Source organism: Haliotis rubra, unplaced genomic scaffold (genome assembly GCF_003918875.1).
Source record: "Haliotis rubra isolate DU_JTF1 unplaced genomic scaffold, ASM391887v1 Scf990, whole genome shotgun sequence".
NCBI classification, from domain to species: Eukaryota; Metazoa; Mollusca; class Gastropoda; order Lepetellida; family Haliotidae; genus Haliotis; species Haliotis rubra.
In genome coordinates, this window is record NW_025767735.1 from 36,926 (window position 1) to 64,654 (window position 27,729).

The 27,729-nt window shown below is 44.2% G+C and overlaps 2 protein-coding genes and 3 long non-coding RNA genes across 6 annotated transcripts in view; 1 reads left to right on the forward strand and 4 right to left on the reverse strand.

Moving 5' to 3' along the window:
- Positions 1-23,999, reverse strand: part of LOC124265736 — a 31,568-nt gene extending 7,569 nt beyond the window's left edge. Inside the window, exon 1 of one of the 2 annotated variants that reach the window (XR_006895515.1) lies at positions 23,893-23,997. This is a non-coding gene — a long non-coding RNA (uncharacterized LOC124265736). Of the gene's footprint in view, positions 1-23,892 lie in introns of both variants that reach the window. The other variant, XR_006895516.1, reaches the window with a different exon arrangement.
- LOC124265743 overlaps positions 1-27,729 on the reverse strand; it is a 107,883-nt gene that overhangs the window by 26,176 nt on the left and 53,978 nt on the right. The window lies entirely within an intron of this gene.
- On the forward strand, positions 2,813-25,663 carry LOC124265741. Its single transcript, XR_006895522.1, has 3 exons — positions 2,813-2,922; positions 17,109-17,113; positions 25,653-25,663. It is a non-coding gene; the product is annotated as an uncharacterized LOC124265741 (long non-coding RNA).
- On the reverse strand, positions 3,117-21,975 carry LOC124265733. Its single transcript, XM_046700564.1, has 4 exons — positions 21,342-21,975; positions 21,196-21,205; positions 11,845-11,847; positions 3,117-3,272 (listed from the first exon to the last, which is right to left on the reverse strand). The coding sequence occupies exons 1-4, from the start codon at positions 21,701-21,703 to the stop codon at positions 3,210-3,212; spliced, it is 438 nt and encodes a 145-aa protein (XP_046556520.1). The 5' UTR covers positions 21,704-21,975; the 3' UTR covers positions 3,117-3,209.
- LOC124265735 lies at positions 24,020-26,470 on the reverse strand. The gene is made up of 3 exons (XR_006895514.1): positions 26,073-26,470; positions 25,275-25,380; positions 24,020-24,214 (listed from the first exon to the last, which is right to left on the reverse strand). It is a non-coding gene; the product is annotated as an uncharacterized LOC124265735 (long non-coding RNA).

Consider the following 27,729-nt stretch of genomic DNA (forward strand, 5'->3'; position numbering starts at 1 on the left):
TTTTTACCAGTCCTTTCGTGTGGGGCAGAGCAGGTGACCAGCTGGCACATATTAGTGGGACGGTGTATAATTACATATGCATGGCAACAATGTCCTTCGATTTCACGTCACCTCAAGCAGTGAGATGTATTACGTAATCACCTGCCATTGATTATCTTTTAACTTAGCTACTTTTACTTCTACCAGTACCAATAAGATTTCAAGAAAAACATATTCTGAATCGGATGGTCATGGTCGTTGACTTGGTAGACACATGTCATCGTATTCCAACTGCGTAGATCGATGCTCCTGCTGTTGGTCACTGGATTGTCTGGTCCAGACTCGAACATTTACAGACCGCTGTCATACAGCTGTAGTGGAGCGTTTACGAAGGCAACATTGCCGTTTACTGATAAATCTCCGCGAATTTACACAGCAGTCGTGAATCATTTTTACTTCCACACTGCATGGTAACTGAAGCTAATGCACTAACTAACGAAGGAAACTACTGCCACGTACTTTGTGATCTAATGCCACAGGATAACTGGACAATAGTGGTCACACAGATAGGTCATATTAGATGGTGTTAACGACGAACGCAAATATGCCTTTTAAATGAATCTACAACGCATGCATGCAGACAACTACCTCAAAGCCAGGCTTTTATAATATTACCTTCTTTGTTGAAACAAGCAGCAGACTTCAGAAGTGTGTTCGTATCAATAAGTCTGCTGAAATATGCATCACTCATAGGGCTGTAACGATGCATTGAACTATCGATGGATTGCAATTGTTGAGTCTCCGATAGCAATTGATCGATGGTAGAAACGAAAAACTATCGATGCATCGAAAATATGTGTGACTATGGATGCAAAACACAAAATACAGGAAGTGCCAGATTCTTTCACTTTGATTTAGAAATATCCGCCCCTGTTACCTCTTAAACAAACATGACTATTTTCTTGTCAGTTATTAAAAGAGACTTAAACTACTTCAACTTATTTTTATTTCATATAAACTATACATTCATTTCGGAAATGACTTCAAATTAGACAATTCAAAGAGAAAAAACTACTGCAATAGTATTTCAATAGTTGGTCGCAATAAATTATCGCTATCGCAATAGTATGTTGCAATAGACTACCCCTATCGCAATAGTTGTTGCCCCCTAAATAGTCACCCCTAATCACTTACACGGTGTTGCTACAACTACATACACAAACACCAGTGGTTCAATGGTGGCTCGCCTGTTAAAAGGTGGACATACGTTTACATTGTAGTTTGTTTTACTTGGCCAGCAGAAGTTTGAGTACAAGCGAATGACACACACACACAAAAACAAACAAACAAAATATATAGTCTTGTATATGAAATAAATATATCATGAACATTATTCCATGAGATTCTCATAAAATGTTGAACACATTTTGTCACATCGAATTGACAGGTCTTTAGAGGATTCAGATCTTCAATAACGTTTATCGTTGCAGGTGAAAATCTCAGGTAAATAGGTCAGTGGCGATTTTTGTGTATTTTGAGCACAAAATGTAGTTATGCAACATTTACATAAGGACAAAGGGCATCAGTTGTAAAAATGCATCATTGAGGAAACTATTTGGTAACCATTACTTATCTCTCAAGTTTAAACTATACGGGTAAACATGTGCACATGCTGGTTATTTGGTGGCACCCCATTAGTCATACGACCCATTAGTTATACGCGTTAAAGAAACACATGTCATGGATGAAATCTTGATATCTTGACTTTTTTCTTATTTGGCACCATACAGTCAGTCAGTTTCACTACTGGCGGATACAGATATTTAGCAACGTTTCCTGGCCGGCTTGATGTCACATACTCTACTCAAGTAAACCTCCCATAATGACGAATAAGTGACGATTCTTCCATCTTAGGTAAATATATATATTGTTATACTCAAAGTCTCACATATCTCGGAATATAACTTCATAAAAATGGACAGTACAAGCACTCACCAGGAAATCCAGAGGTGCTGATCATAGATTAAAGCGATCGGTCTTTTGGGATGACATTCCAGTAAAACTAACAATACACCTTGACTAAATGTTCTATATAGATAACACAACAAATGTCATCCTAAAAGATGCCTTGGAAGCAAATGTCAGTCTTTGTGATATAGCCTGGTTATATACAGTTAATAAAATAAAGCAAACTTTTCAAATGGTGAACAAGAATAAATGTAACCTATGTACTGTTATAAGGTAAAAAATGCATCCCTAAATCAGTAAGTGAAGTACATCAGACTCCGTGTGTAGATTTGCAGTTTGGCTCATGATGGATAACGTCTAGACGCTGGGAGGAGACAAAGTCTAAGAGAATAGTCGTAAGTTAGAAATGTATACGTCGCTTGAGACAGAACCCAATAACAGATCAATAAAAATTGGGGGAGTTACCGAACTGTAGTTACCGATAATTTTCCAATCATAATATTCATGAGTACTAGGACGGATATAGGATTAACGAATCAAAAGGATGGGTTGAAACATGTGATCAGGATCAGGCCAGGCTCGAACCATATAAAAAGATAGGTTTGGCACTGAGCGAGGTGTGCGCGCTTTTAAGTGACCGAAGCCAGTCCACGTCACTCAGTTTCCTGTGTGGTACGAGCCTATCCTGTCTGTTGATGAAGTTGTAGTAAGAGATGGATTGAGACAGAGAAAACAACTATGTGAGTATAAACTTTGTTTTGCGTTTATCTATGAATGTATGTGTGCCAGTACATGAATGTTATGTGGCTAGTTGGGAGTCACGGTCGTCCGACCCCTCACTCCTGGACTTAGCATCCTGCAACGGACCAAGCGAGTGGAGCGCCAGAGCTACCATCTCCCGGAAATATGTGGAACGACCATAATTACTAGGTAACTGGGGTAGGGTTTACTGAAGCCCAAACGCCAGTTTCGACAGTACCATAAATAAACTCCAGTCCATGTGTGAAGACATGTTCAAGCATTCATTAAGCGATTCTCATGCCTCAAATAACAAATTCAGAACATACAGATTAGTCAAGTCATCTATAAAACTTGAGAATTATCTATTTTGTAAAAACAAAGCTCATAGATCACATTTCTCAAAACGACGGTTAAATAGAACTGGTAGATATACAAAACCTGCAACACCATTACAACGACGTCTCTGTGAAATATGTTAGTTGCCTCTTACGACAAACATGGACCAATTCCAACCCGGATCTTCACGGGTCTATGCAGCCTTGGTATTTCCTGTATCGAAGTGGAGCGCTTGCACTTATAGAATTGTGGTGTACTGGGTTCACAGACTTGAAGATGGTGAAGATTCATAAGGTTTATTCACATTAACCTTTAACATGCCGTGTCGGCCATTACAGACCATCCCAAGATGCTTGGGGCCAGGGAGCGTTCCTTTACATCCGCTCTGGGGACCATTAATTAACAAAAGTGTATTTTCACATTAAGTCACTGTTACGTGAACACAACATCCCCCCCCCCCCCCCCCTTTTAAGCTTGCTGCTCATAATTATGCAAAACATGAAACATTAACTTGAAATGCCTTTGAGGAATTAAAGTGAAGTCTGTGCTTGGCTTGCTCATTGCCATTTAAACTGTACTAGAATATAACACTCAAATAACATCACAACGCGATGAAGCAGTAATTGCTTCAGTTACTGTTCAGTCACTGATTTCACAGATCCAGTCTCACTGGTGGTTTGACACTGCGTGCTGATCGCCTTAACACGGGTTGAGGAATGTCCTTGATTGCAGATGGAGGTTGCAATGACCTATGTACAGATGGTGAAGGCATGTCAACTTTATCACTGCTGATTGACACACTAGTATTAGGGATCAGCATGTCAGGCAAGCCAACTGGATGTGAAACAGTCTCTTCTGCATAACGTCGTTTGACGTGATCCAAGTGACGTCTCATTAAACGTCCATCTGACAGTCTCACTTCACACAATGAGTCAGAAGACTTCGTCATCACAATACCAGGGATCCAAGGTGAACCATGTCCAATGTTAGTAATGTAGACAGCATCGCCAACTGATATAGGTTTGTCCTTGTGCTGACCATCGTGTTGAAGTTTCTGTTTCTGCTGTGCCTTGTTCACACGTGAACGTTCGTCAGGATTGCACAGATCTAGGTGAGTTCGCATTTTCCTTGAGAACATGATTTCAGCAGGTGATTTACCTGTAGTGGTATGCAAAGTCGACCTGTAGCGGAACAAAAACTTCGAGAACTTGGCCTCGACAGACAGAGGTAGATCGTTCTTCTTTCTCATGACTTCTTTGAACGTTTGTACACATCGTTCCGCCATACCGTTTGAGCCTGGATGATAAGGTGGTGTGAGCACATGCTCTGTGAATGCTGTGCCGTTGTCTGACACAATGGTAACTGGCAGTCCATGTGTTGCGAAAGTTCGTTCCAGCATCTCAATGGTGACCTGTGAAGTCTACGACTTGCATACATGCACATCTAACCACTTGGAATGTGCGTCAACTATGAGTAGAAACATCTTGTTCTGAAAAGGTCCTGCATAGTCAATGTGAATCCTTGTGAATCCAAGGATTCTGCGGATACTCCCATGGATGCATAGGCACCGAAGCTCTGGCTTTTGCATTAACTTGACACCACACGTAGCTTCTGGAGAGCATTTTCATGCGAACAATTCCCGGATGCCCGTCGTGTAGCATATTGAGTACTTTCTGCTGACCTTGTGGCGGCACAACAACTCGTGAGCCCCAAAGGATGATTCCTCCCTGTACGCTAAGTTCAGTCTGTCTGGTCATATATGGTTGTAACTCTGGTTCCTTGGAATGTGTCCAACCATGTGTAATGAAACGTTTCACTCGGGAGAGGGTAGGATCCTTCTGGGTCCATCTTTCGATGTCAGCAGCCGTGACTCGAGTCACGTCGAGGAAGTTTACAGCAGCTATGGTCTCATGAGGTATGGGCACAGAAGCTGGCTGTCCGGTAGCGGTAACCTGCTCATAGCGTCGGCATGATTCATCTTATTACCTGGTTTGTAACGAAATGAATAGTTATATGCTGAGAGTGTCAGCGCCCATCTCTGGATCCGACCTGAAGCAGTTGTAGAAACACCTTTCTTCTCTCTGAAGAGTGTTTCCAGAGGTTTGTGAACATTGCTGATATGAAAATGACGTCCATATATATATGAGTGGAATCTTTTGATTCCGAAGATCACTGATAAGGCCTCTTTCTCAATTTTAGAATAGTTACGCTCGGCAGGGTTGAGCGTTTGAGATGCGAAGGAGATCGGTCTGTGTGTACCATTTTCCATCACATGAGACAGGATGGCTCTTAGGCCGTATTGAGAGGCATCAGTTGCTAATATTAAGTCCTTATTAGCATCATAGTGAACAAGCAGCTGTCTTGAGTTCAAGAGTTCTTTTGATTCACAAAAAGCTCGCGTTTGTTCATGACCCCATGTCCATTTCACATCTTGTGCAAGGTGCCAAGCAGTAGATACAATGATAGGTCGGGATCAAGTCCAACAAAAGCCTCTGCAAAGCTTCATTTCACAAATAAAGCTTTTGTTACGCCCTTAGGTCTCGCCACCATTGTATCTACTACTTTTGAACCCCAGTTAACTTCCCGGCCCCCACGTGGCACAATAGTGTCGCAGGCACTACTGTGCCACTATGACCGCGAATATACCTATAGAAAGATAGAAAGGTTCTAAAAAGTAGTAAAATGTCCTCGGCAGCCACAATTCCCCAAGGGTGAAATCGAAAGATGATGTTGCGCTTCTCCAAAGGGAAATTGCCTTTCTCTCGCCATGAGAGTGCCCCACTCAGCTGAGTCCCTTTTCAGCGACCCAACTGATATGAGCCTGATTCCTTACCTAAACACCTCACATCACACAAAGTTGCAAGTAATCTCCACTGAGGCAACTGCGGGATACGAACCCACATGTATAGCTCGCACAAACTTTACATAATGGGCCGCACCACTCAACCGATTGAGCTACCTGGGACTTAGCTGAATAATCTCGGTTTAACGGGTCTATCCTAGGATTGCATCATCCAAAGCTGGGCTCTGTCTATAATAGCGCAAACCAGTTTATGACGTTATTCTTAACTCGGCTCCATCTATACTTGCTACAGTAGCGCAAAGGAGGTTTTAAACCCGGTTACTGTTAACATGATATATACAATATCGACTTTTGAAATTATTATAGTGTGTAACTTAACTTTTATCTCACTATGTTTCGTGTGTATCAGGTATTATATTGTTAGAATTAAAAATCGATTTATATATTTGAATCCCAGTTAACTTCCTGGTCACTATGACCGTGAACCAGCACTTTCCTGATCATGTGACGTGTCGTGTTGATAGGAAACAGTTTAATGTGATACAGGATACTATTGGGATTACTCAACAGTAAGTGTTAAATATTTTGCTTGGGGGGTAACATTGTGCCGTACGGTATGACTAATAATTCCTCTCTAACAAAACCTCTCCCTTGCCCATCTCTCAAGTAGTACAAGTTCGGCTCGTCAGCTTTGATGTCACTTTATCTATGTTGTAAGTTTTGACTGACCATATAGGATCAGTGGCTCGTTTCCGAGTGTCCCCTTCGTGTTCCACCGGCTGGTAGAGGTACCTCACGAGGGCCCTATCTGGTATCTGTTTCTCCTTCCCACGCAATGGTGCAGACGACTCAGCAATTATTGATTTTAGTTTGATAGCGTCGGCTGGTTTCTTGCCGGTGAGACGGGTGGTTTCATGGTTGATGGCCGACACCACCTGAGGCAGCCGGGCTACCCATTCAGTCGATCGTTTCCCCTGGGTTGGCCATCTCTTTCGCATACTGATGCCCGAATAAACGCTCTGCCAAAGTCCGATTGAATCTCTCAACTATGGCTTGGCTGCGATGAGCACCGCCAACGCCACGCCTGACCTTGGTATCGTGTTTGTCTAGCAGTTGTGACACGGCACCCATGAACTCCCGCCCAGGGTCGACTTGCAGCTCTGTGGGCCACGTCAGCAGACTGCGTTTGTACATGCGTTCGAATCCGCGGGCTACCTGGGCCCGAGTCTTTCGCGGTCAAGGGTTCGGCTTCCTTGTAGCGACTGGCCACGTCCACGATGGTTAAGGCATACTTGTACCTCCTGTCGTGGGGTAGAAACAGGAGGTCGGCCTGGTGAACGCTATTGGGTATGTTAATACCGAACTTCCTTCTAGGCACGTAGCGTGGTGCCGGTAAATAGATCTGCCACAGGGCTTGTTTTTCAAGCCACGCTTTGGCCTCGTTTGGGGGTACTCGCGCCATTTTGGCCAGCTTATGTAGGGCGCTAGCTCCTTTCCAGTACCCACGTGGGCTGTAGTAAATAGCCTCAAGCTTTCTCTGGTTCCGTGACATGTCGCCCCGACAGGATATATATACACCTATGTTCTTGGTTCATTTTTCTCATGCCCGTACCCGTACGTGTTGATCCCATCAATAGCTATCCAACATCCCAACACTTAGTGTCCATCGGCGACAGGGACGTCTTGTTTATCATCAGTCTGTATATCCTGTGCCCATCACTTCTAAGCGTGTTTATTTTATGTCTGAAGGTACGGGTCTTGAACAGGGCTTCCTTGAATCTGGCGTGTTTGATGTGTTGTTTAACAACGTACTTCTTAACACCCTTCGCCTTTCGGATCTCACCATTGTCGGCATTCAGGATGGAATACATCTTGGGTCTCAAGCCTATGTACTCGGCTATGGGCGTGCCAGCACACTCGTCCTTCATCTTACCTAGGACCTTTTTATCTACCGTGCTGTGTATGGCATGGTCCTTGGGATAGTCGCTGGTGTCGTACAAATGGAGGCGTTTCTTCATGTCCTCGTACACGTCCTCGGCTCGAATCTCCATCAGCAGGGAATCCGTGTCAGTGTACAGCACTTAACACCTGTCGCCGTACTGTTTATTCAGTTCATTGTAGTAAAAGTCATACATCAGGTGTTTGGATAAATCGAGGATGCTCATCCCCACGTCAACAGGCCGGTTGAATTTTATGTGGCTTTTCTTCATGTGTAGGGCCACCAGATCGTCGGTGAATATCTTGCTCCGGTTGAATGCCGGGCTGACTATCAGTTTCTTGAGCTTGTCTTTCTCATTCTACTGAACCAGCTTCACGGTCACGCGTTTCCTCGGGTTCTCCATAGTCTTACCGAACACTGAGTTGTTCATGAGCTTGTAGAGGTTTTTCTCAAAATCACTGGTGGCCAGCTTTCGCAGGTCCGTGTTCATTCTGATGTAGGGCTCCATCCAGGGGCTCTGGTCGAACACGAGCACCCTATGTATTTTGGTCAGCTTCATACCCAACGACAGGTACAGCTGTAGGTTGCAATAGTGAACGATGTACTTGGTTTTATTCATTAAGTTGGGCACTAGTTTTTCAACGTCTGCCACCCGCCCACCTAACAAGTTATGTTGGTACTCAGACATCCAGTCTGGGTTAACCCTCATACGTTCGGGGGCTAGGGGGTAGCTGTTGTGCGATGTGTGCAATGCCTTGGGGTATTCCAAGTCCACTTCGAGGATATAGCCTTTGTTCGAATCTGGTGCGATGCTCATAACATCGACCTCGTGCGATGCCCATTTGAATCACCCTGTGGGTAGATACTGGCTCATGGCCCAACCATACAGGTTTTTGGCGTCGAGGTTGAGAATATGAGTGTTGGGTTGATTCGGGTTATAACCCTTCACGTATTGATTATTGGCTTTTGACTATTGTTTAGAGGCCATGGAAATCCCACCTCTCAAGCCTTTCTCAATGAACAGGTGCATGTCGTAATCGGTGAGCAATTCCAGCTTAGCTCCCGGTCTTTTTCAACAATGCATCCCACGACAGACCTGGGCTGGTGTAGTACCATGCGGGGTCGAGTTGGTACTGCTTAAAACACGTACTCCTAAACGTCTCAAACACGTCGGCTAGCAGGAGTACATCTGTCCTCAAGTACAGGTCGTGGTAGTCACCCAGATTCTTACAGCCCAGTTTATTCCATACGTTAATCGCGTGCGAGTAATCGTCTTGGGATATTGCCGAGTCGGTCAGGTTGCTGTAAAATCGGTTGATAGGAGGCGAACTTGACCCAACCATCCATGTACTCGTAGGGGTACACGCCCTTCCTCATCAGCAGGGGTCGAGTCTCGGCGTCGGTATATCGATCAGTGATGGGGAAGGTATTGCTGGCCTTGACCAGACTGTTGAGTGATGACAGGAGGAACTGAACCGAGTCGATGAACCTCAGACCATCCAAGCTGAAGCAGATGTATCTCTCCATGTTGTTAGGGATGCACGTCAGGTTGCCGTCGACTTTTTGCGATGGCCTGCATGATCAAGTGAGAGTCGTACCCTCTCAAGTTGGGGAAGACCACGGGGATGTTTATTGTCTTGGGGGTGATTCTAAGCTTGAGGTTACACACGCTGTGAGCGGCGTCTCTATACTTACCGGTGACGTGGCAGTGATCTCTTACCGAATCACCGTTCAGTGGGCTATCACACACATGGCAGTGAGTGCTGCAGACGTCTGCTTGAGTCATACGCATGGGAGCGGCTGTGTGTAGTGCATTCCTAATACTTTTCTCTTCCTTCTGCAAGCACTTTAGAAACTTTTCAGCCGCATCGGGACCCCTGTACACTACGGGAGCTTTCGTTTTCCCATCACACCGGACGACCACGTATCCAAACTCACAGGCCTCGTGCTCCTGGTTTTTTTGTGTGGCTGGGGTACCCCAAGCAGCCCCGCCGCCAGCAGCCTCAACGAGTTTGACCAAGGCTTCGAAATTGGTGTAGATGACATAAGGCATGGACATCTGGTTCTTGTGGTTGTCGAATTTTAGGATATTGTCGCCTTCCTTTGGCATGTCGACTCGTATGGCCGTCTGCCCCACACCTTTGCAATCCCCCTGGTGTGATTCCAGCAGGTCGGGTCGGCTGAAACCGTGCAGGCATCGTTTGCAAAAGTGTTTTTTCCCAACGTGTTTCGACTGGTCGTGCAACAGCCTGCTGAGGTGTTTTACCCACGTGTAGTGATACTAATCACCTCGCTGGGTCATGAATATAGTGATAATGCGGCGACCCCCTTCCCCCAACATTGGACTGACCCTGTGCACTATTGTTGTGTTACCTTCGTGCCCTAAGACGTTTATGGCTATATTATTCTGTTTTTCTACTTTAGTGATCTGGGATATGGGGGTGGGTTCATCTATACCATCCCAGTTGAGCCCATCGTCTTGGGGATAGCTGGAAAGCCTGTCCGAATGAGTGTCAGCTGGAAACAAGGCTGACCTGGTAGCTAACCTCAGGCAATCGTCTCCTCTATTCTTGACGTTGACCATGGCCTGTTTTGCTTTGTAGTAGGGGGGCAAGCCTAGGTACGACCCGCCTCTGAATGGCACGTAGTTAGCTATGTCTAGATAGACATTATCGATTTTATCCACGACCCATCCGGAACCCATGTGCGTGTAGCGTTCTAGGTATTCTCGTATCTGCTGAAAACTGGTATCGATTGACTCGTCTATAGTCTCTGTATGAGTTACAACTTCTTGTTTACCTCGGAAGTAAGGCTGAACGTACTCAATGACCCCGGTGGGTGTTCCCGCCTGCTGTTTATCGAGTGACATTTTCACTGTGATTTGAAACTTTATACTTCCCAAATCGTTTAGTTCCTCATTGACTTTATCAGCGATTAGAGGCTTGATATCGGCGATGACTATGTTCCTATCAACATGCATGTGCCAGCCTCTCAAATAGTTAGCTACAGCGCGCTCAGTGCGCATGAACTCTAGGTCAATAGCTCTATTCTGCCGTAATAGTTCTACAAGCTGTGGCTTCCTCGTACGGGAATAACCTAATAAACCCAACTCGCGAGCTTCCTTTTTGAGTTGTGTTTTTCACAGTGTGGGGCTTTGCTACGGGGTCGTTTAATAATGCAACTAACCCGGCTTTGTCGAGGCGGGAATAACCCGTCAACCCTAGCTCTTTTGCTCGGAGTTTTAGTTGTTTTACCGTGGGAGGGGCTTGTAGGCCGAGTAATCTCAACAACTGTGGTTTCGTCATTCGAGAGTAACCAATTACACCTCGTTGCCTCGCAATCTGCTTGAGCTCCCGAGTAGTAGACATTGTGTACACACATAACTAGATCAATCTCTAATTGGATAGCAACTCTTCCAACCTTAATAAAAAATAGAGGCGCTATAACATCCTTAGTAAATATCTAGATAGACCTTATCGATTATACCCTCGAACCACCCGGAACATGCGCAGCATAGTAGGGTGTTTTGTATTATTTGCAACGAGTCTTCAACAAGTATATCTATCTCCCCATGCACATCTACTCGTCCACCATCAAAGTAATTCCAAGTGTGCCCAGCCCACGGTACATCAAACCCTACTTTCACCATGATTGTAAATGAGCACCCCTTATAGAGTTCGCTAACAATCATGGGTTTGAGTACACTGATATCTATACTTTCCCCAACATCAATCTGCCAGCTTCTCAGGCAATGACTTTCCCTGGGCTCAACTTCCACGAACATTATTATACCTAGGTGTGCACAGTCTCTAATTGGGTCACTGACAAAGGGATGTAACTCCTCCAGCCCTTACACTGCTATCCTGAGGAGGCGCCTACGTTCTTTTCTGTAGTCTTTTTTCTTCTCGTAGATAAGATGATGTCTGACTACGTTTGCTCCGTGAGCTTTGCATAGGCAGTAGTGACCTTTCACCCCGACACCACACACAGAACACGTGTAGTTGATACTCTTTATATGAAAACAACAGTACCCCTCAGTCCTGCATCTCCTACCGCAGGCCTCGGTCTTCCCCATAAGTATGTATTGGCATCAGTACGGGGCGGGTCTCATCTTTGCTATACTTATATGAGTACTTAGTCTAATTGATTCGCAACCAACGCAGTAGCTGCTAGACCCAGCAAGATAAAGACCAGTTCCCGGTCCTTTTACCTCGGGGATGGTGTGTAGAACTGAGCGAGTGTGGGCTTAGGAGGGAGTGGTTCTAGCTGTTTACCGGTTAGTAGGTAGTATTCTCTCACTGCGTCGCCGACATCATGGAACGTTTTAACGGCACGGTTCTCACGCTGTAGTCGTTCGTTAATGTAATCGATCCCGAGTACACGTTTCTTCGCATACTCAGCTTGTGCTGCTTGTTATCTTTCCACGGCCAGGTCGTGGCGCTTACGTTCAGCTTGTTAACTAACCCCCCCTAATCATCATGGCGATCGCAGCCATCCTATACATAACTACATTTACTTCAAAATATTCTCCGGTATGATCCCTTGTTTTACGAGGATGTCCTTGGTGGCCATCGCCATACCCAGGTTCATTATGAGCATACCCATATCCTGCAGGTTGAAATCTAGCTTGATAGTCGGTTGTTTAAGCACCATTTTGGTCAACCGATCGTACCCTACAGCTAGACTGGCGACCACGGTGGCGTGGTATGCATCGTTGACGAACGTTTTCCCCTCAGACATTATGTATATGATATAAAAATATATATTTATAACGTGATATGTGGGTTGACCTCTAATTGTTGGGGAGGGATACCCTCCCTGGGTGGTTGTTTATTATATAACCATGGGATAACCACGGCAGCAGTTGCGCCTGCAATCCACAGGAGGGGAGCCCTGCTCCACGTGCTACTCTTAGACCACCTTTTTTTACTGGCAGCTACTCTCTTAGGGTTCTTCTGCCTGGTGACTGTAGGGTTCACCTCCCTGGGGGTTTGGGATGGGGTTTCCTCTGAAGGGGTCACCTCCCTGGGGGTTTGGGGACTCATTTCTTGGGCAGCATCCATCTTGTATACTATTATTATTATTTTTCCCCTCCTTAAATTGGCAATGCTTTGCTGTGATAATCGCCGCCGTCACCGGGGGCTAAAAACATACCGTATTTGTGGTACAGCATGCAGCTCAAGGCGTGTTCAATAAACGGGTCTTTCTTGAGGTCCTCCCACAGGTAAAGTCGACGTTCCAGGGGAATGGGAAGGAAGTACGACACCATACCAGTGTAGATCTGGGTCATAGTCGATCCTATAGCCTCTGTCATCTCGGCCCCGAGTCTAGCCTCGTATCTCGCATACAGCTTATCGATTTCTTCGGCTGGCATTTTCTGAATTTTATCGGGAGTGTAGTCCCCAAAGTATTGTTTGGCTTTGCCACCAACAGCCAATGCTACCAGTCTCTCTCGCTTGTTGTCACTCACCTGTGGCAACAGTTGATCCTGTGGCTCCAACAGTTGTTCTAGCAATTCATCACACTCCATCTTATAATGTAATAAGTAAGTTTTAGTTTTAATAATATAATACCCGATGCAGGCTAAACATAACGAGATAAAGGTTAAGTTGCACACGACGAGCACTTCAAAAACAACCATCACCCTATAGAACTGTAACAATTAATTGCTAAGCTTTAGTAAGCATTTGCTAAGCTTTGCTAAGCATTGCTAACCATTGCTAAGCTAAAACACCCTTTAGGCCACGGGTTGGTCGGTCTTGAGCACGAGCTTAGCATGTTTAGTTTCAACGAGCTGTTTCTTTACCCGCTCCCGTTCTAGTTTGCTCATCACATCGTTCTCTCTCAAACACTCCTCGAACGAATCCCTGTCCTTGCAGTGGAATAAGGCCACCCATCGCGTCTGCTCCCTGAGGTCTTTCAACACCAAGTTGAACTTCTGCGTTAGCACCCAGACGCTGTGCTTTGCGTGCCGGCCGGAAAAGGCCAGGTACGATAGCATGTCTCTCTTTTTTGTTATCTCACGATTAGCGCTGCAGTCGTCCAGTATGAACAGCGTCGACTCCCCTTTAAATTTGTTGTGATAAGCCTTCAACCAGTCCTGCAGACGTGTCCCCGGGTCGACTTTGTGTACACATCCCGGTAGTACCCCTCCAACATATCCAACACGAAAACGGTCTTCCCACAGTCCATCTGTCCACACACTATGGCGCAGGCAGGTCGCAGGGCAAATCAATAGATGGCATGCCGGCAGGCAGTGGCTTGCGGCCATCAGTAAATGGCTTGCACGAATCTCCCATTGTCTATATTAAGTTGCGCGTCCATAATAACGTACAAATATAATTTCAACTTGCCTGCGGGTTGAGCCTTCTTAGTAATCTGGATTGTTATCCCCTCGCTGCCATTATCGATGCGACGCCCACTACAGTGCAATTTATCGTCATCAGTGGATCGCATGTCCAACCATAGCGCGTACTTGGTGGTCAGGTATTCACCGATCTGCACAGAGGATAGGTCCAGGTCTTTGGTTATGTGTGGGTGTTGTTTGATAGCCAGTATCATTTTTATCTCATCCCATTGCTGGTATGCTCTCATACCATGACTGAACAGCTGGTTGGGCACGCCCTCGATGGTCACTTCCACCTTTTCAATCTCGGGGTTGAAAAACTTCTCGCTGTCACTTCGGAAAGGCTCATAATCCTCTACGGGGACGATCAGGATACCTTTCATCGATCGCGCCGACACATTCAGGTTGATGTTCAACACAGTGTCACTCTTATCCCGCACGACCGATCTATGCCTCAGGACCCTATCGTACAGGATGGCCACCTTCCCCGAGTACTGGGTTCGAACCTGCCTGGCCAGCTCCGGGCTAGTGACCATGTCGAACTCCAGACAGATGTTGTCGATGGTGTAACTGGCTTCATCACCTTTCGGCGTACGCATTACTTTGCTGTAGTCGTTGAACGTGAGCTCGTATTCAAGCCTATCACCCAGCGCGGCCTGGTAAAACGGCGCATGTCCTGTGAGCAACTCGAAGTCGAGCGGCAAGCAGTACCCGCTCCCATACACTTGGGCGATGGCCTTTTCGCCTGCCAAAATCTTGTCTAGCTGGCCTGCCGTGAAGCCGTACCCCACGCTCAACTGAGTCGATTTGCTGATACCTTGGTACACATCATTGACGCGTTCTCCCTCGCTTTTCCATAGGTCCCCGTAGCAGTGAAACACGTCACTGTCGTCGATGCTCAGCACCTCGTTACCGCTGATCTTGATGGTGGTTTTCTTGATGATGGCTCGACCTACGTTCCGCACTAGCTCGCGTTTGTCGTTGTCGGAGGTCAACGTGAGGTTGAACGCCTGTCGAACCGTGCCTGGTACGATAAGGTCATTCACACCCAGGTTTGGGAATCTAACCAGCAGCGTTTGATTCTGGTCTATCTTGCTGGGATTGTTGGTGATGGTCACCGACTGGCGCACCGCTCTGACGCCTAGAGGCTCTCTTGATCTTCGGAAAGGATCGAGTTTCCCGCCATACATTGTTATATAGATAAAATATTAAAGTTTAATATAAATAATGGCTGACGATATCGAAATGGATGATTTTGACGTTGGTGCGTCCGTTGAGGTGGATTCCGGTGAAGACACCTCGTTCATGGGAGGAACCTTGAGCTACGAACTTTTAAAAACAACCGTCAACGATTATTACACGGGGTTAACACAGGATAAAAATTACGTCAAGCCGTGGGGAATAGAGTATTCCAAGTTTACCATCGATGACATGCTGCTATTGAAAGCTCATCCGGAGATCGATCTCATGAATAAGCGCACGAGAACCGCTCGCTTTGTCTACTCTCAACGGTTGCCATGGTACTGACTTTATCCATGATAATTAAACATGCGAGATTACGGTGGTGCACGGCCTTAGCTTCCCCCGAAGGTCGTCAAAGATCTACTAAACATCAAGGGTGAGCTCAGCGGTGAAGGTGATGCTAACAGTATCGAAAAATATTGGCCATATTGTACCATGACAACCCCTTGCCTGGTTTCGAATTCCCTGTTCGAGAACTGCGAGGCCTAGACGAAGCCTTGAAACATGTACGTGGAGAACTCGTGAACAACATGGGGAAACTGAACGAACTCGACGAGCACATCGCTCGCGAGAAAATAAAACTCACAGAAACGGAGGACGATGATATGAAACGTCGTATCGAGGAGAGAATAAAAAACTTGGAAGACGAGAGATGGACTCGGTTGGAATCCGCTTCCTCGAACCAGGAAGCCCTCCGATCCAGATCAGTCGCGTACGGGAAACCATCGATCGGGTCCGAAATGAGGACACCACCCTAGCTGACAGGATCCGAATCCTCTTCCGTGAGCAAGGGATCACCATTGCCAGCATTCTGACTGCATTGGGCTTCATCATATCAACCCTAGTCTTGTCACCAAGTGGTGGGGGCGTCAGAGACTGGATAAAAATACACCTGAAATCCCTCGGGGAGGCCCTGGCTAAACTGGCTGGTAAGGCCGCCGAAGCCCTGCCCGGCATCCTGGGTAGCATCGTCTCGTGGCTGCTGAGCGCTCTGGCTAAAACTGCCATGTGGCTCGGTCAAAACCTGTGGGCAGCCATTGTCATCGTGGTGGGTCTGGTGTACGTAGCGGCTAAGGAATTTTTAACCAAATGAGTCCCAAACCGACCACGATCCCCCCGACCACCAGGGCTGTTTTACGGTGCTGCTGATTGGACGCCTGAACGTGTGGGGGTTGGGGCTGTGGGGGTGTGGGTTGAACCCTAGGCTCTGGGACTGGAGCCACTATACCCATCGCACCAGTATGTGTGGGTGGCGGGACGTGGGGGGTGTTAACAACGGAACCCTGCTCGTGGCTTACGTCCCGGCTCAGAGACGTAGCGTAGTCATCAGCCCAGCCGCCAGTATGGCAGCCCACATGCTATCTAGCAAGCCCGGGATGCAAAACGTGGTATTGCAGTTGGTGTCTGAATTCGAAGGCATGGTCAACATCCTGGAGAGTCTACCGGCGAACTCAATGCTGGTCATCCAAGTCTACCTAGGGGAACCATAGCGGGATGAAGTCGAAATCGTGAAGGGGATCAAACACCGGTGGGGGAAACGACACCAGTATCACGTTTGCACTGTTTACGTGCGGGTGGGTGTCAACTCCAACACCAGTCTGCAGGGGGTCACCGTGACTGTGGAAGACACGATATCACTCACCAAGATCTTCCCACTGGACAACATACACTTCATGGGGGTTAAGTGCATCCCTGAGAGATTATCAGAAAAACAGTTGGAAATTATCTCGTAATAGTAATATAGCAATGACCAGACATCGTCCCAACATCACGCTTAACCACCTAGGGGACACGGAGGAGTTTGATCTACCTGGTGAGGAAGACACCTTATACATCCTGCACTTGAAAGACAACGTGTATAGGCGGGTGTCTTAATCAGATTTTAAAGAGCCTGAATGGTTAGTCAACTTTTAACCCTCACCTCACCTTATATCTCCTCGAAAACAAAATAATACTATCTCCGAGATTAGGAACAACGGTATCATTCTCGGGTCGTTCATTCCGGATTCTAGTGTACAAGTCATACGAATACCGGGCCACTCGGGCAACATGTTAGCTTCAGTGGGAAGGTAAAGATAGAGCTCAAATTACTCGATTACCAACAGGATTTTAGAGATGTCCCGAAAAACTTCACATTCATCATAGACGTCTATCTCGGAGATGTACGTTTGACTAGGAATTTTATTCACCTTTTAGATTATCTTCCGTTAGGTTGGGAATACAGGCATAAAAACCAACGTTGTCGTATTATTAAGGTTTCCGGAAACAGACCTTTAGCAAGCCTTGATGGAGTTCGTGTCCTAAATGGAAGTAGAGCTGAGACCCCGCTTTTTTACACGCAAGTTAATCTAAGTATTATCAGCTTTAGGTACATTAATCGAAGGTTAAATGAAACCCAATTAAAATATATATTGTAATATATATTATAAGATGGGTCTATACTCAGTCATAGAGGAAGTCGCTAAGACACTGGAAACTGTAGACGGGTTCCGCTTGAGGCAGTTATGTGATGTAAAACGCCAACTAGAACAAGACTGCGACGCGCGGAAAGCACTATGTAAGAAGTACCATAGAGCTTTCAATATCGTGGATGGAGCTGATACTGCCCTTATGGCAACCAGCATGGGACTAGGGGCAGTAGGTGTCGGTTTGTTGACAACCATCGTAGCCGCACCCATAGTGTTGGGCATTGAAATAACAGCTGGGGTGTCAGGGTTGGCTGGATTGGTATTTAAGTTTGTATCTCGCAAATTGCACCGTAAAGCATTGAAACATGAAGAAATTAGAATTCTAGCCGAAGCAAAGCTGACAGTAAGATCTTGGGAGGAGGAATTTTGTTCAATACTCTCTGAACTTGACAAGTACCGTAAGATGAAACAAGAAATCAGGTCCAAGTCTCGTAAGTCCACTATCAGCGAAGATGAGAAAAAAAACTACATAGAACAGGGGGTACGAAAAGCCCAGCAAGCCTTTATTACGAACACCAAAGAGATCATAGGCGATTCACATTAAACTGTTTCATCGAGGTCAACACGGCATAGAGCTATCACGTGATAAGGAAGTGGCACAATAGTGCCACGTGGGGGCCGGGAAGTTAACTAGGGTTCAAAAGTAGTAGATACAATAGTGGCGAGACCTAAGGGCCTAACAAAAGCTTTATTGGGAAATAAAGCTTTGCAGAGGCTTTTTGCTGGACTTGGTCCCGGTTTATCATTGTATCTACTACTGTGCCAACACACTAGACAGATTTGGGAGAAATTTCCCATAATAATTGAGAAGCCCCAGGTAGGACTTAAGTTCGGACACATTTGTGGGAGAAGGTGCGTTGGGTATAGCCTCAACTTTGCTGAGTACTGGAGTACTGGGTGGAGCCCCTCTGCACTAATTCGATGACCCAAGTAGGTCACTGCCTTGGCTTGGAAAACACACTTGTCCTTGTTAGCGTGAATTCCTGCAGCTGACAGTTTTCCTAGAACTGTATCGACGTTCTGCACATGATCAGGGTCATCTTTCCCTGATATGATAATGTCATCCTGGTAACCAAATGACATGGGAGCACCTTCCAAAAGGTTGTCGACATATCTCTGGAATATGCCAGGTGAGGAAGAGATGCCAAACGGTAGTCTGTTATACCGGAATAGTCCATGGTGAGTGTTAATAGTGGTATACCGTTTTGATGTTTCATCTAGCGGAAGCTGAACATATGCGCCGGCAAGGTCAATCTTCGTGAACGTCTTGCCACCTGAAAGTTCCGCAAAGAGATCTTCTATTTTCGGAATTGGATACTGATCCAACATGGAGACTTGGTTGACTGTTGTCTTATAGTCAGCACACATTCTGATTTGTCCATTTCCTTTCAGCACGGGTACGATGGGCGTGGCCCACTCCGAGAATTGAACTGGTTCAATTATGCCATCACTCAATAGTCTATCAAGTTCATCTTCCACCTTCTTCTTCAGTGAGTAAGGAACTGGACGTGCCTTGCAGAATCTCGGTTTGGCATTTGGATCAAACATGGATTGTTGCAAATGTACCTTTGATCTCCCCGATACCACCACTGAACACGTTTGCATGTTTATCGAATATTTGTTCCAGTGTCACTGATTGACTTAGTTCACAAATTTCATGTTTGGTTACAATGTCGTTCCAATCGAGTTTCAGTTGGTTGAGGAGGTCCCTTCCGAGTAAACTTGGTCTTTTTTCGTCCACAATAAGATGATTGTAAGGATTGATCATTGTATCTTACATCCACATCAATGATACCAACAAACCATCTTCAACTTCTCTCCTGTGTACGATCGAAGGACATGTGAAGTCTCCTTAATAACTGGAGGGGTTGGATGACCAAGTCTTGTCATACGTTGACTTAGTGATGAGGGTGAAAGATGCGCCCGTATCAATCTGCAGCTGTACTGATGCATTATTTATTTCTACACTGACATAATATGGTGGGACAGATGTGTCTTGCTCACCAACATGACAAAGTTCATATTCTGTTGTGCAAAAGTCAATGCAATCTTCATCAACAAAGGTTTCCTGCGTCCCTGAAAACTGTTTGACACATGATGTACATTTTACCCTTTTTGGATCTGTGAAGTCTGTTGACTATCGAAGATGTTCCGAGAGGCAGATTCGATGCCCTGAGCTAGTTCCAGCGCTTTGTTGTAATTCAGATCAGGCTCGGACAAAAGTCGTCTTTGACATACCACACACCAATCTGTCACGAAGCATAATTTCAATTTGAGTTCCATGGCCACAGTGTTCAGCAATAGAGCGAAGTTCAGCAACATAGGTAGCTATCGACTGATCGGAGCGCCTCATGCACGTGTTGAATTTGAAGCGTTGTATTATCGCTGATGGCTTCGGTTCAAAATAGTTTTACCAGCACTTTGATTAAATCGTCAAAAGACTTATCTGTTGGTTTATCAGGCGAAACCAAACTTCCGAGTAGTCCATATGTCTTTGATCCGATTACACTTATACGAATAGCCCTCTTCTGATCACCATCCGTGATTTTGTTCGCGGTAAAGTATGCAGACAGCCTCTCGCTGTACGCGACCCAAGATTCAGCATCGCTGTTAAAATCAGTGATTTTAACGTATGCAGCCATGTCTGAATACGTCCTCTAGACCCTCGTCGCCAATTATGTGGTGTACTGGGTTCACAGACTTGAAGATGGTGAAGATTCATAAGGTTTATTCACATTAACCTTTAACATGCCGTGTTGGCCATTACAGACGATCCCAAGATGCTTGGGTCCAGAGAGCATTCCTTTACATCCGCTCTGGGGACCATTAATTAACAAAAGTGTATTTTCACATTAAGTCACTGTTACGCGAACACAACAAGAATGTATTGACTTTGTGATACAAAATACTGAACACTTCTTAAGAATAACAGAGGACAAGTAGTACGTGTACGTTTACCTTTAATGAAGGTCTTGTAGTAAGAATAATAATGATCGTCATTTAAAACAAACTAGATTGAAGAAATATAGTAGAATGCATATTAAAACAAACTAGATTGAAGAAATATAGTAGAATGCATATTAAAACAAACTAGATTGAAGAAATATAGTAGAATGCATATTAAAACAAACTAGATTGAAGAAATATAGTAGAATGCATATGGTGAGTGTGGTGTCTAGGTCGTCAGTTCTGGTTTGGAGCTTTAGGGCTTCTTTTAGAGGGATGTTAGTCAAGAGTTCGATTACGTCGTAGCTGACCATGGTGCCTGTGTGGTTGGATTCCTTTAATAGATTGACTAATGTAGAAGAGTCACTGATGTAGGATTTGCCATCTTTGCCTAAGGGAGCTAAGAGTCGGGAAAGGAAATGGGAAGTGTTATAAAAGACTGATCCTCTGGAGCAGACTAATAGTCTGGCTTTGGTCGGATCCTTGTGTATCTTAATTGTGGCTCTGGCATATGGGGCTTGCGAGTTGATGGGGTTCATGTGGTTTAAGATGGTGTCGTTTATTTCTCTTCTCTGGTGAAGGTCCTTGAGGGTCTTCTTGTGCTGATGTTCTAATTTGGCAATGGGGTCTTTCTGGAGGGTTTGGTAGGTGGTCTTGTCGGAGAGGGTCTTGTTGACAAGCTGGAGGAAATCTGGGGTGTTCATGATGACCGTTGCCTTGCCTTTTTCTGCTTCTGTGGTGGTGATGTTATTGTCTTTAAGAAGTTCAGTGATCGCTTGTTTCTCTTTGTTAGTGAGGTTTGGGCGTGGTGTGGGGGATTTCTTGATGGTTTCGATAATCTGATGGCGGAAGAAGTCATCATTACCGTTTGGTGCCAGTTGTTGAAGGCCGCTTTCAATGCCGGTGTTGATTTTGCTACTCACTGGGACATACATCAGGCCTTTTGCAAGGAGGGGAAGTTTGTGCTGAAGTGAGGTTCTTTTTTTGTTTGCTTAAGTTGACGACTGTGTTATTGTTAGTGGTTCTTGAAATAGGTGCCTGGACATCTTTCTGGGCTGAGCGTTGTACACATAGTTGAGAGAACTTGTTGATGTGAGTTGCCTTGAATTTTTCGTTGAGTTGGTGGCGACTGGACTGGGCTAAGGACTGGGTCTTGTGGTAGATATCAGGTTTAAGAATGTCTTCAAGGAGTGATCTTGTATTCTCAATATGCTGTTGAAGGTGGGCCTTTGTCTGCGTAGATGCTTAATGTGATGTTTCACAATTCGACAACTGGCATGATGTAGGATGTTGTCAATGGCCGGAGAATGCTGGACAGGTGAGGACAATTTGAAACCTTTGGGAACAATTTTGCTGTCACGGCACCGGAGTAGGAACGTCAGGTGGTTGTTGGTTTTAACACTTCTACTTATAGTCTTGTTGTACTTGTTGACGGATCTTACTGCATCATCTCCATGTTGATGTCATTTCAAGCACACCTTCATCTCACTCAACATCTAGTATCTAGAATCATCAACAAGACCCTCAAAACATCCAAACCTAACCCCAAAGCTGCCCCATCACCCATCAGGATGGCAGAGGCACCAGCAGCTCAACACCCAACCCTAGAGGATGTGTATATCAAAATCTCTACAATTGTGGTGACCCATACACCGGCGAAACCATCAGGCCCCTTAACACCAGACTCAAAGAACATCATGCGTCCGTCAACAAACTCTACCTCTAATCTGCTGTTTCGGAACACATCAACAAGAACCAGGACCATGCCATCGTATGGGAAGCCACCAAAGCCCTATCTGTCAACAACAGCAACTGGCGGCAAAGAAAGTTGCAAGAGGCCATAGACATCAGAAGAAGCCAACCAGCAATCAATCGTAACCAGGGAACATATCTATCTAGCGCATGGGACTTATTAATTTAATTTACCATCACTACTGATCTCTTTGTCTTTGTATTTATTACTATTAGGTCTCGCTTCTATCTGTTTTCTTACCACCCTGTTATATGTCACTATTGTTACCTCATCATAGAATGTGATTTCTACTTGTTTCATGTCCATCGTCCAGGTGACTACTGACGTGTCTCTTTTAATAACAGTTGTATATTCATGTTCGCACACAAACCCGCAATTGAAGAAATGTTTCACTATTATAAAACAGTATGTAAAATGAAATGTAAAATACTACAAATGTAACCATGTCTCACACAAGGAGGTATAAATGTAAAACGCAATTTAAAAAAATTACATTAATTTCGCTTATTCGTCTGTCATTGGCAAAACCAACACCTGGTAATAGAAGGGCGAGCGTAGTAGTATAATAAATCAGACAACAATGTCATGTCGGATGTGATCACTAATTGTGCTGATAAAGTTGAGGCAGCGATTGCGCACTGAAGACACCAGGTGTTTGAAAACAGTGTGGAGAATGTTGTCCCTGTAGCCTGTGACATACAAACTGTTATGGATCCTGTATTCCGCCGTCAGTTACAGAGAATTGCTATGACAACCAATACTTTTACTCTTTGATTCCAAGCTGACGATACTGACAGCAACAAGCATCATTAGGCCCATTACACGAAAATCAGATCAGTTAAGATATGTAAACAGTTAAATGCCACTGCCTTGTGTCTTCTTATTACTGCCCTCTGTCCAAGGTAGGCATCCCTGCCTGGACAGTGATGTGGAAGCAAAACCGAGGGTATCATTATAGAATGACCTCAACACTGTTATCCGATCTGTTATAATGACATATCGATTCAAAGATGCACCAATTTTCTTGCTAATGTGCCGTCACACCTTGGCATCTAGTGGCAAATCGTGAGGGTTACTCTGCTGAATTCTCAAATCACAAGGCAGCATTAATTCATTGTCAGCAGTGAAGGCAATGATTGCACTTTTCCAGTGACTGCTTTGTGTTTACCTCACCAAATTACTTATTTCTCAAAAAGAAGTTTTAAATGGTTAAACGAAATGTAAATGACGAGAAAACTTCGATATGAACATGCATACTGTCCACATACAAATGAATTCAGCATGGTCATTGTGGTGACAACCTTCTGAACACGTTATCGTGAGATACGATGTTTCTCCTATTAAAACAGTAATACTACACTGTACCCTTACCTTCAATACACTGATATTTCACAACAGAGAATGTACGAATTGTATCCCGACGAGGGACCCTGATACACACACCGACTCTTTGTTGAGCGGTTTTGTACAGGGAGACCAGCTCGGTGTAGTTGGAATCGGTGATATCCATGTTCTGTTACACCGTCCGCTCTGAAATTGAGGCAGTTAGAGAGGCCTGTCTGTGGACACTCGGTGTTGTTAGTGTAGTAGGCGTCATAGATGGCGATCTTCTGTATGGAGTTGCAGCTGATGTCATGTCGAGTACAGACGAGTCCATAGGTTCCATTGCATGCCTTACTGGTGTATGTTGTACCTGCATGAACACAACACGCAGCTATGTACATGTGAATGTTATACATATGGTATGCCATATTGTGATAAACAATGGTTTTACGTATGTTCAGCTCCTTTTAAATGAGCCAGTAAAGATTGAGTCATTTTAAGGGTCGAGAGAGCACGTGGATATGATATATATGTACATATGCATCACCGATACAGCCCAATTTAGAAATACCTTTCCATGTTGAGATTTTGAATGTTGCTTTCCGCCATTGAGATATTTTATGACTGTCTGTTTGGCGTCGGTTATTAGGCAATTATTCGTTTTGTTCTACCTCCTCTTTGATGTTAGTAATGGAATGGGGAGAGGTGAAGAAGCATTACCAAGGACCGAGAAGGACTTCAAAGGATGCTGACGTGGTTTTAACTTAACGTTAAAACATTCGTGTTGATGTCACTAGAGATAATTTTAACTCACTTGAACATTTTTACTCACGATATAAGCTATGTTGAAGAGTATATCCTGGTCCTCTTAGCCTAGTTACATTTTCTCCTAACTAGACACACATTTAACTTTAGACTATACCAATTCCAAGGTATTGCTTCTTTGTTTCTTACTCACATGAACAAAACGTCATTGTGGAAGATTTGTTTTCGGGCTCGGCTGGGGCATTTCTCTTCTTTTTTCAAGGTTGTCATGCCCATATGTGACTGAGCCTACATTAATGATCTACCACTATTTATAATCTAGCTCATTCTATTCTTAACTATGATGTATCATATCTCATAGCAAAGGCGCGAAGCTGAAAATGTACTCAACGTGCAGCACCCGTGAACACACGTGCAGCTACACATAACGCAAATCGAAGCCATACTTTGATCCTAACTTGGAATGTTACCCGTTAAATTTGCTCTTTCCGCGGCATGTGTGCATATTCATACAAAACATGCATATGATCAAATGCATAGCATAGCCTGTAACACTGTCATATAATTATAAATGTAATCTTAGTTTGTGTTCACGAAAAGCTGTCCTTTATTTCAGGTACTCAGTATTTCAGTATTCTCTTTCTCCATATAAATATATGTCTCACCTGCACAAACTGGCTGAAGAAGGTAGCAAAGATAGGTGACATATATCCACACGATCACAGACTTCTGTCATACCGTTGACAGTTCAGCTTGACTTGATAAGTGCACCTTGAAAAGATTTGGAAATTAGGAAGTTTGTATTGTCACAAATAACTTCCTGGTTAAACATCGCCTGAATATGTAGGCCATGCAATACAGAAGAATAGATTAGTATCAACACATTATAAGGGAGATAGTCTTGGGTGAGAGATAGTCCACCTAGAATTAATCTCACAGGACTTGTTGTCCAGGTTCACTCTAAAAACACGAAATACCCTTAAAGCTCACTGAGCATGACGCTGTGTCTATTTTTGTAACCGCGACATAACAATAAACGAAAGGAGAGGATCCGCCATGTAAAGGTTTCTCGAGCTAATATTCTGTTTAATCTGAATTTTAATAGTTAACGTGTATTAATTCTCCCTTTTACTACCGACTAACTAGTTATCTACAACTCAACCTGATTTCGAGTGTAGTGTTCATTATGAACCAAGTGGGGCGATGTCATTCAGCAGTTCTCACGGGTTAATGTTTACAGTGAGCGCAGTGATTGTCGTCATTTACAGAGGGACTTGTACATGTAACCCCGATAAATGTCCATCGCCATATATGTTCTTCTAAGAACATATTATTAAAACGTGATAAATATGTTCGTTCAAACCAACTGTTCATACTAAAAACAGGGTTTGATTCCTCTACAATGGTTACAATGTGTGAAGCCTACAGTGATATTGCTGAAAGCGGCATAAAACTATACTCACTCACTATTCGTAATTCACAGTTCCATGTTTGATATAAGTAGGACGCTTGACACAGTAAACTTTAATCCAAGTAGGTATTCATTTGCTGTTGAGAGTGTAGGTACATGTTCCGTACAAATCACTTGCCACACAACGGTAAGAAATGCATTCAGGTAGTCAAGCTAGCTTGTAGCACGCTTGACGTCATACTCTGTGTAACACTGTCGCCTAACTGATATTTATCCTCGACGTTCCATGGTAGTCCTCGGTGTGATTCTTTGTTACTAGATATGTACATTACCTCATTAAATGTCCGTGCTGGTAACTTGAGTAATATAGGAACATACTGTCACACCGCTCGAATTCCACTGGCAGCTGTGAAATACGTGTACCATTTGCAATGACAGTGCTGACTCGGATAGGTCATACTGGGTGGTATTCACTGGGACGTTATATACAAACATGCACCTATTATGCATGCAACAGGCACCTACCAGAAACTCAACGTTTTCAGCATTTGTACTCCTTTGTTGATGATTGCCATAGGACGTTTAGATGTATGTTTCATAAAATTATTCAACATGGAATTTGTATCACTTTCACTCTGTTTTTGTCTATCTACATATAGTCTAACACCGTTGTGTTGAACTGACGGTTGTCTGAAATATGTCTTGTAATGATGTGTATTGCTTCTGTATTTTCCAGATTATTAACCAGTTTCTTGTTGAGGATTGGCATAGGACGTTCAGAAATATGTTCATAATCATTCAACAACAAGAGCTGTATCATTTACACTCTGATGTTGTATATCTACATATAGTCTAACACCGGGTGTCGGACCTGACGAAGTGTATTGCTGTCTGCATTTTCAGCATATAGCGATTGCTTTGATGAGGACTGGCATAGACGTTTTAGAAATATGTTCATAATCGTTCAACAAGAACGTTGTATCATTTACGTTGATGTTGTACAATATAGTCTAACACCGTTGTGTTCGACCTTGATGGTTGTCCTCTGAAATATTTCCCATTCACGATATATGTTGTTAATCTAGTTGTCCGTTACACTTTACCGTGTTTTACTGCACAAATGTTACATTGATAAAATGGACAATAATGAAATTATTACATCTCGAGTTAATTGTGCCATACGACTTTATAATGAAAATGGTGCAAAATTATAAAATTGCCCTCGCCTCGCTCGGGCAATACAAAATTTCACACTTTGTTTCGTTTAAGTCATATGACACACTTTGCTCGTGTAAATCCATCTCTATGTAATACAGATGATGTCGTTATTACAGTTCACCGTTCATGTAATAAACGATACTGAAGATCATTAATATATACAAACTTCCAGTTCGTCTTCCTACAACAGCTTCTCAACAGCTTTAACAGTCGTGTTCATTCTCATTACTTCAAACATATATGCACGTGTGGATATTTGTGATAATATCACTTTTGTAGGTTACGATATGCATGATTTTTGTGCTAATAGATACCATGCCGTAGTTTAACATAGATACTCCACTCGTCTACATTTTACTGACTACAAGTTGGTTTTGTACCTGGCCTTAACACCGTCCCGTCTGGATTGACAATCAAAATTTACCTTCTTTTGACGAGTTAGAGTGAGAATAAGAGGAGTGAGTATGGTGTTGCGCTGCTTTAATAATATT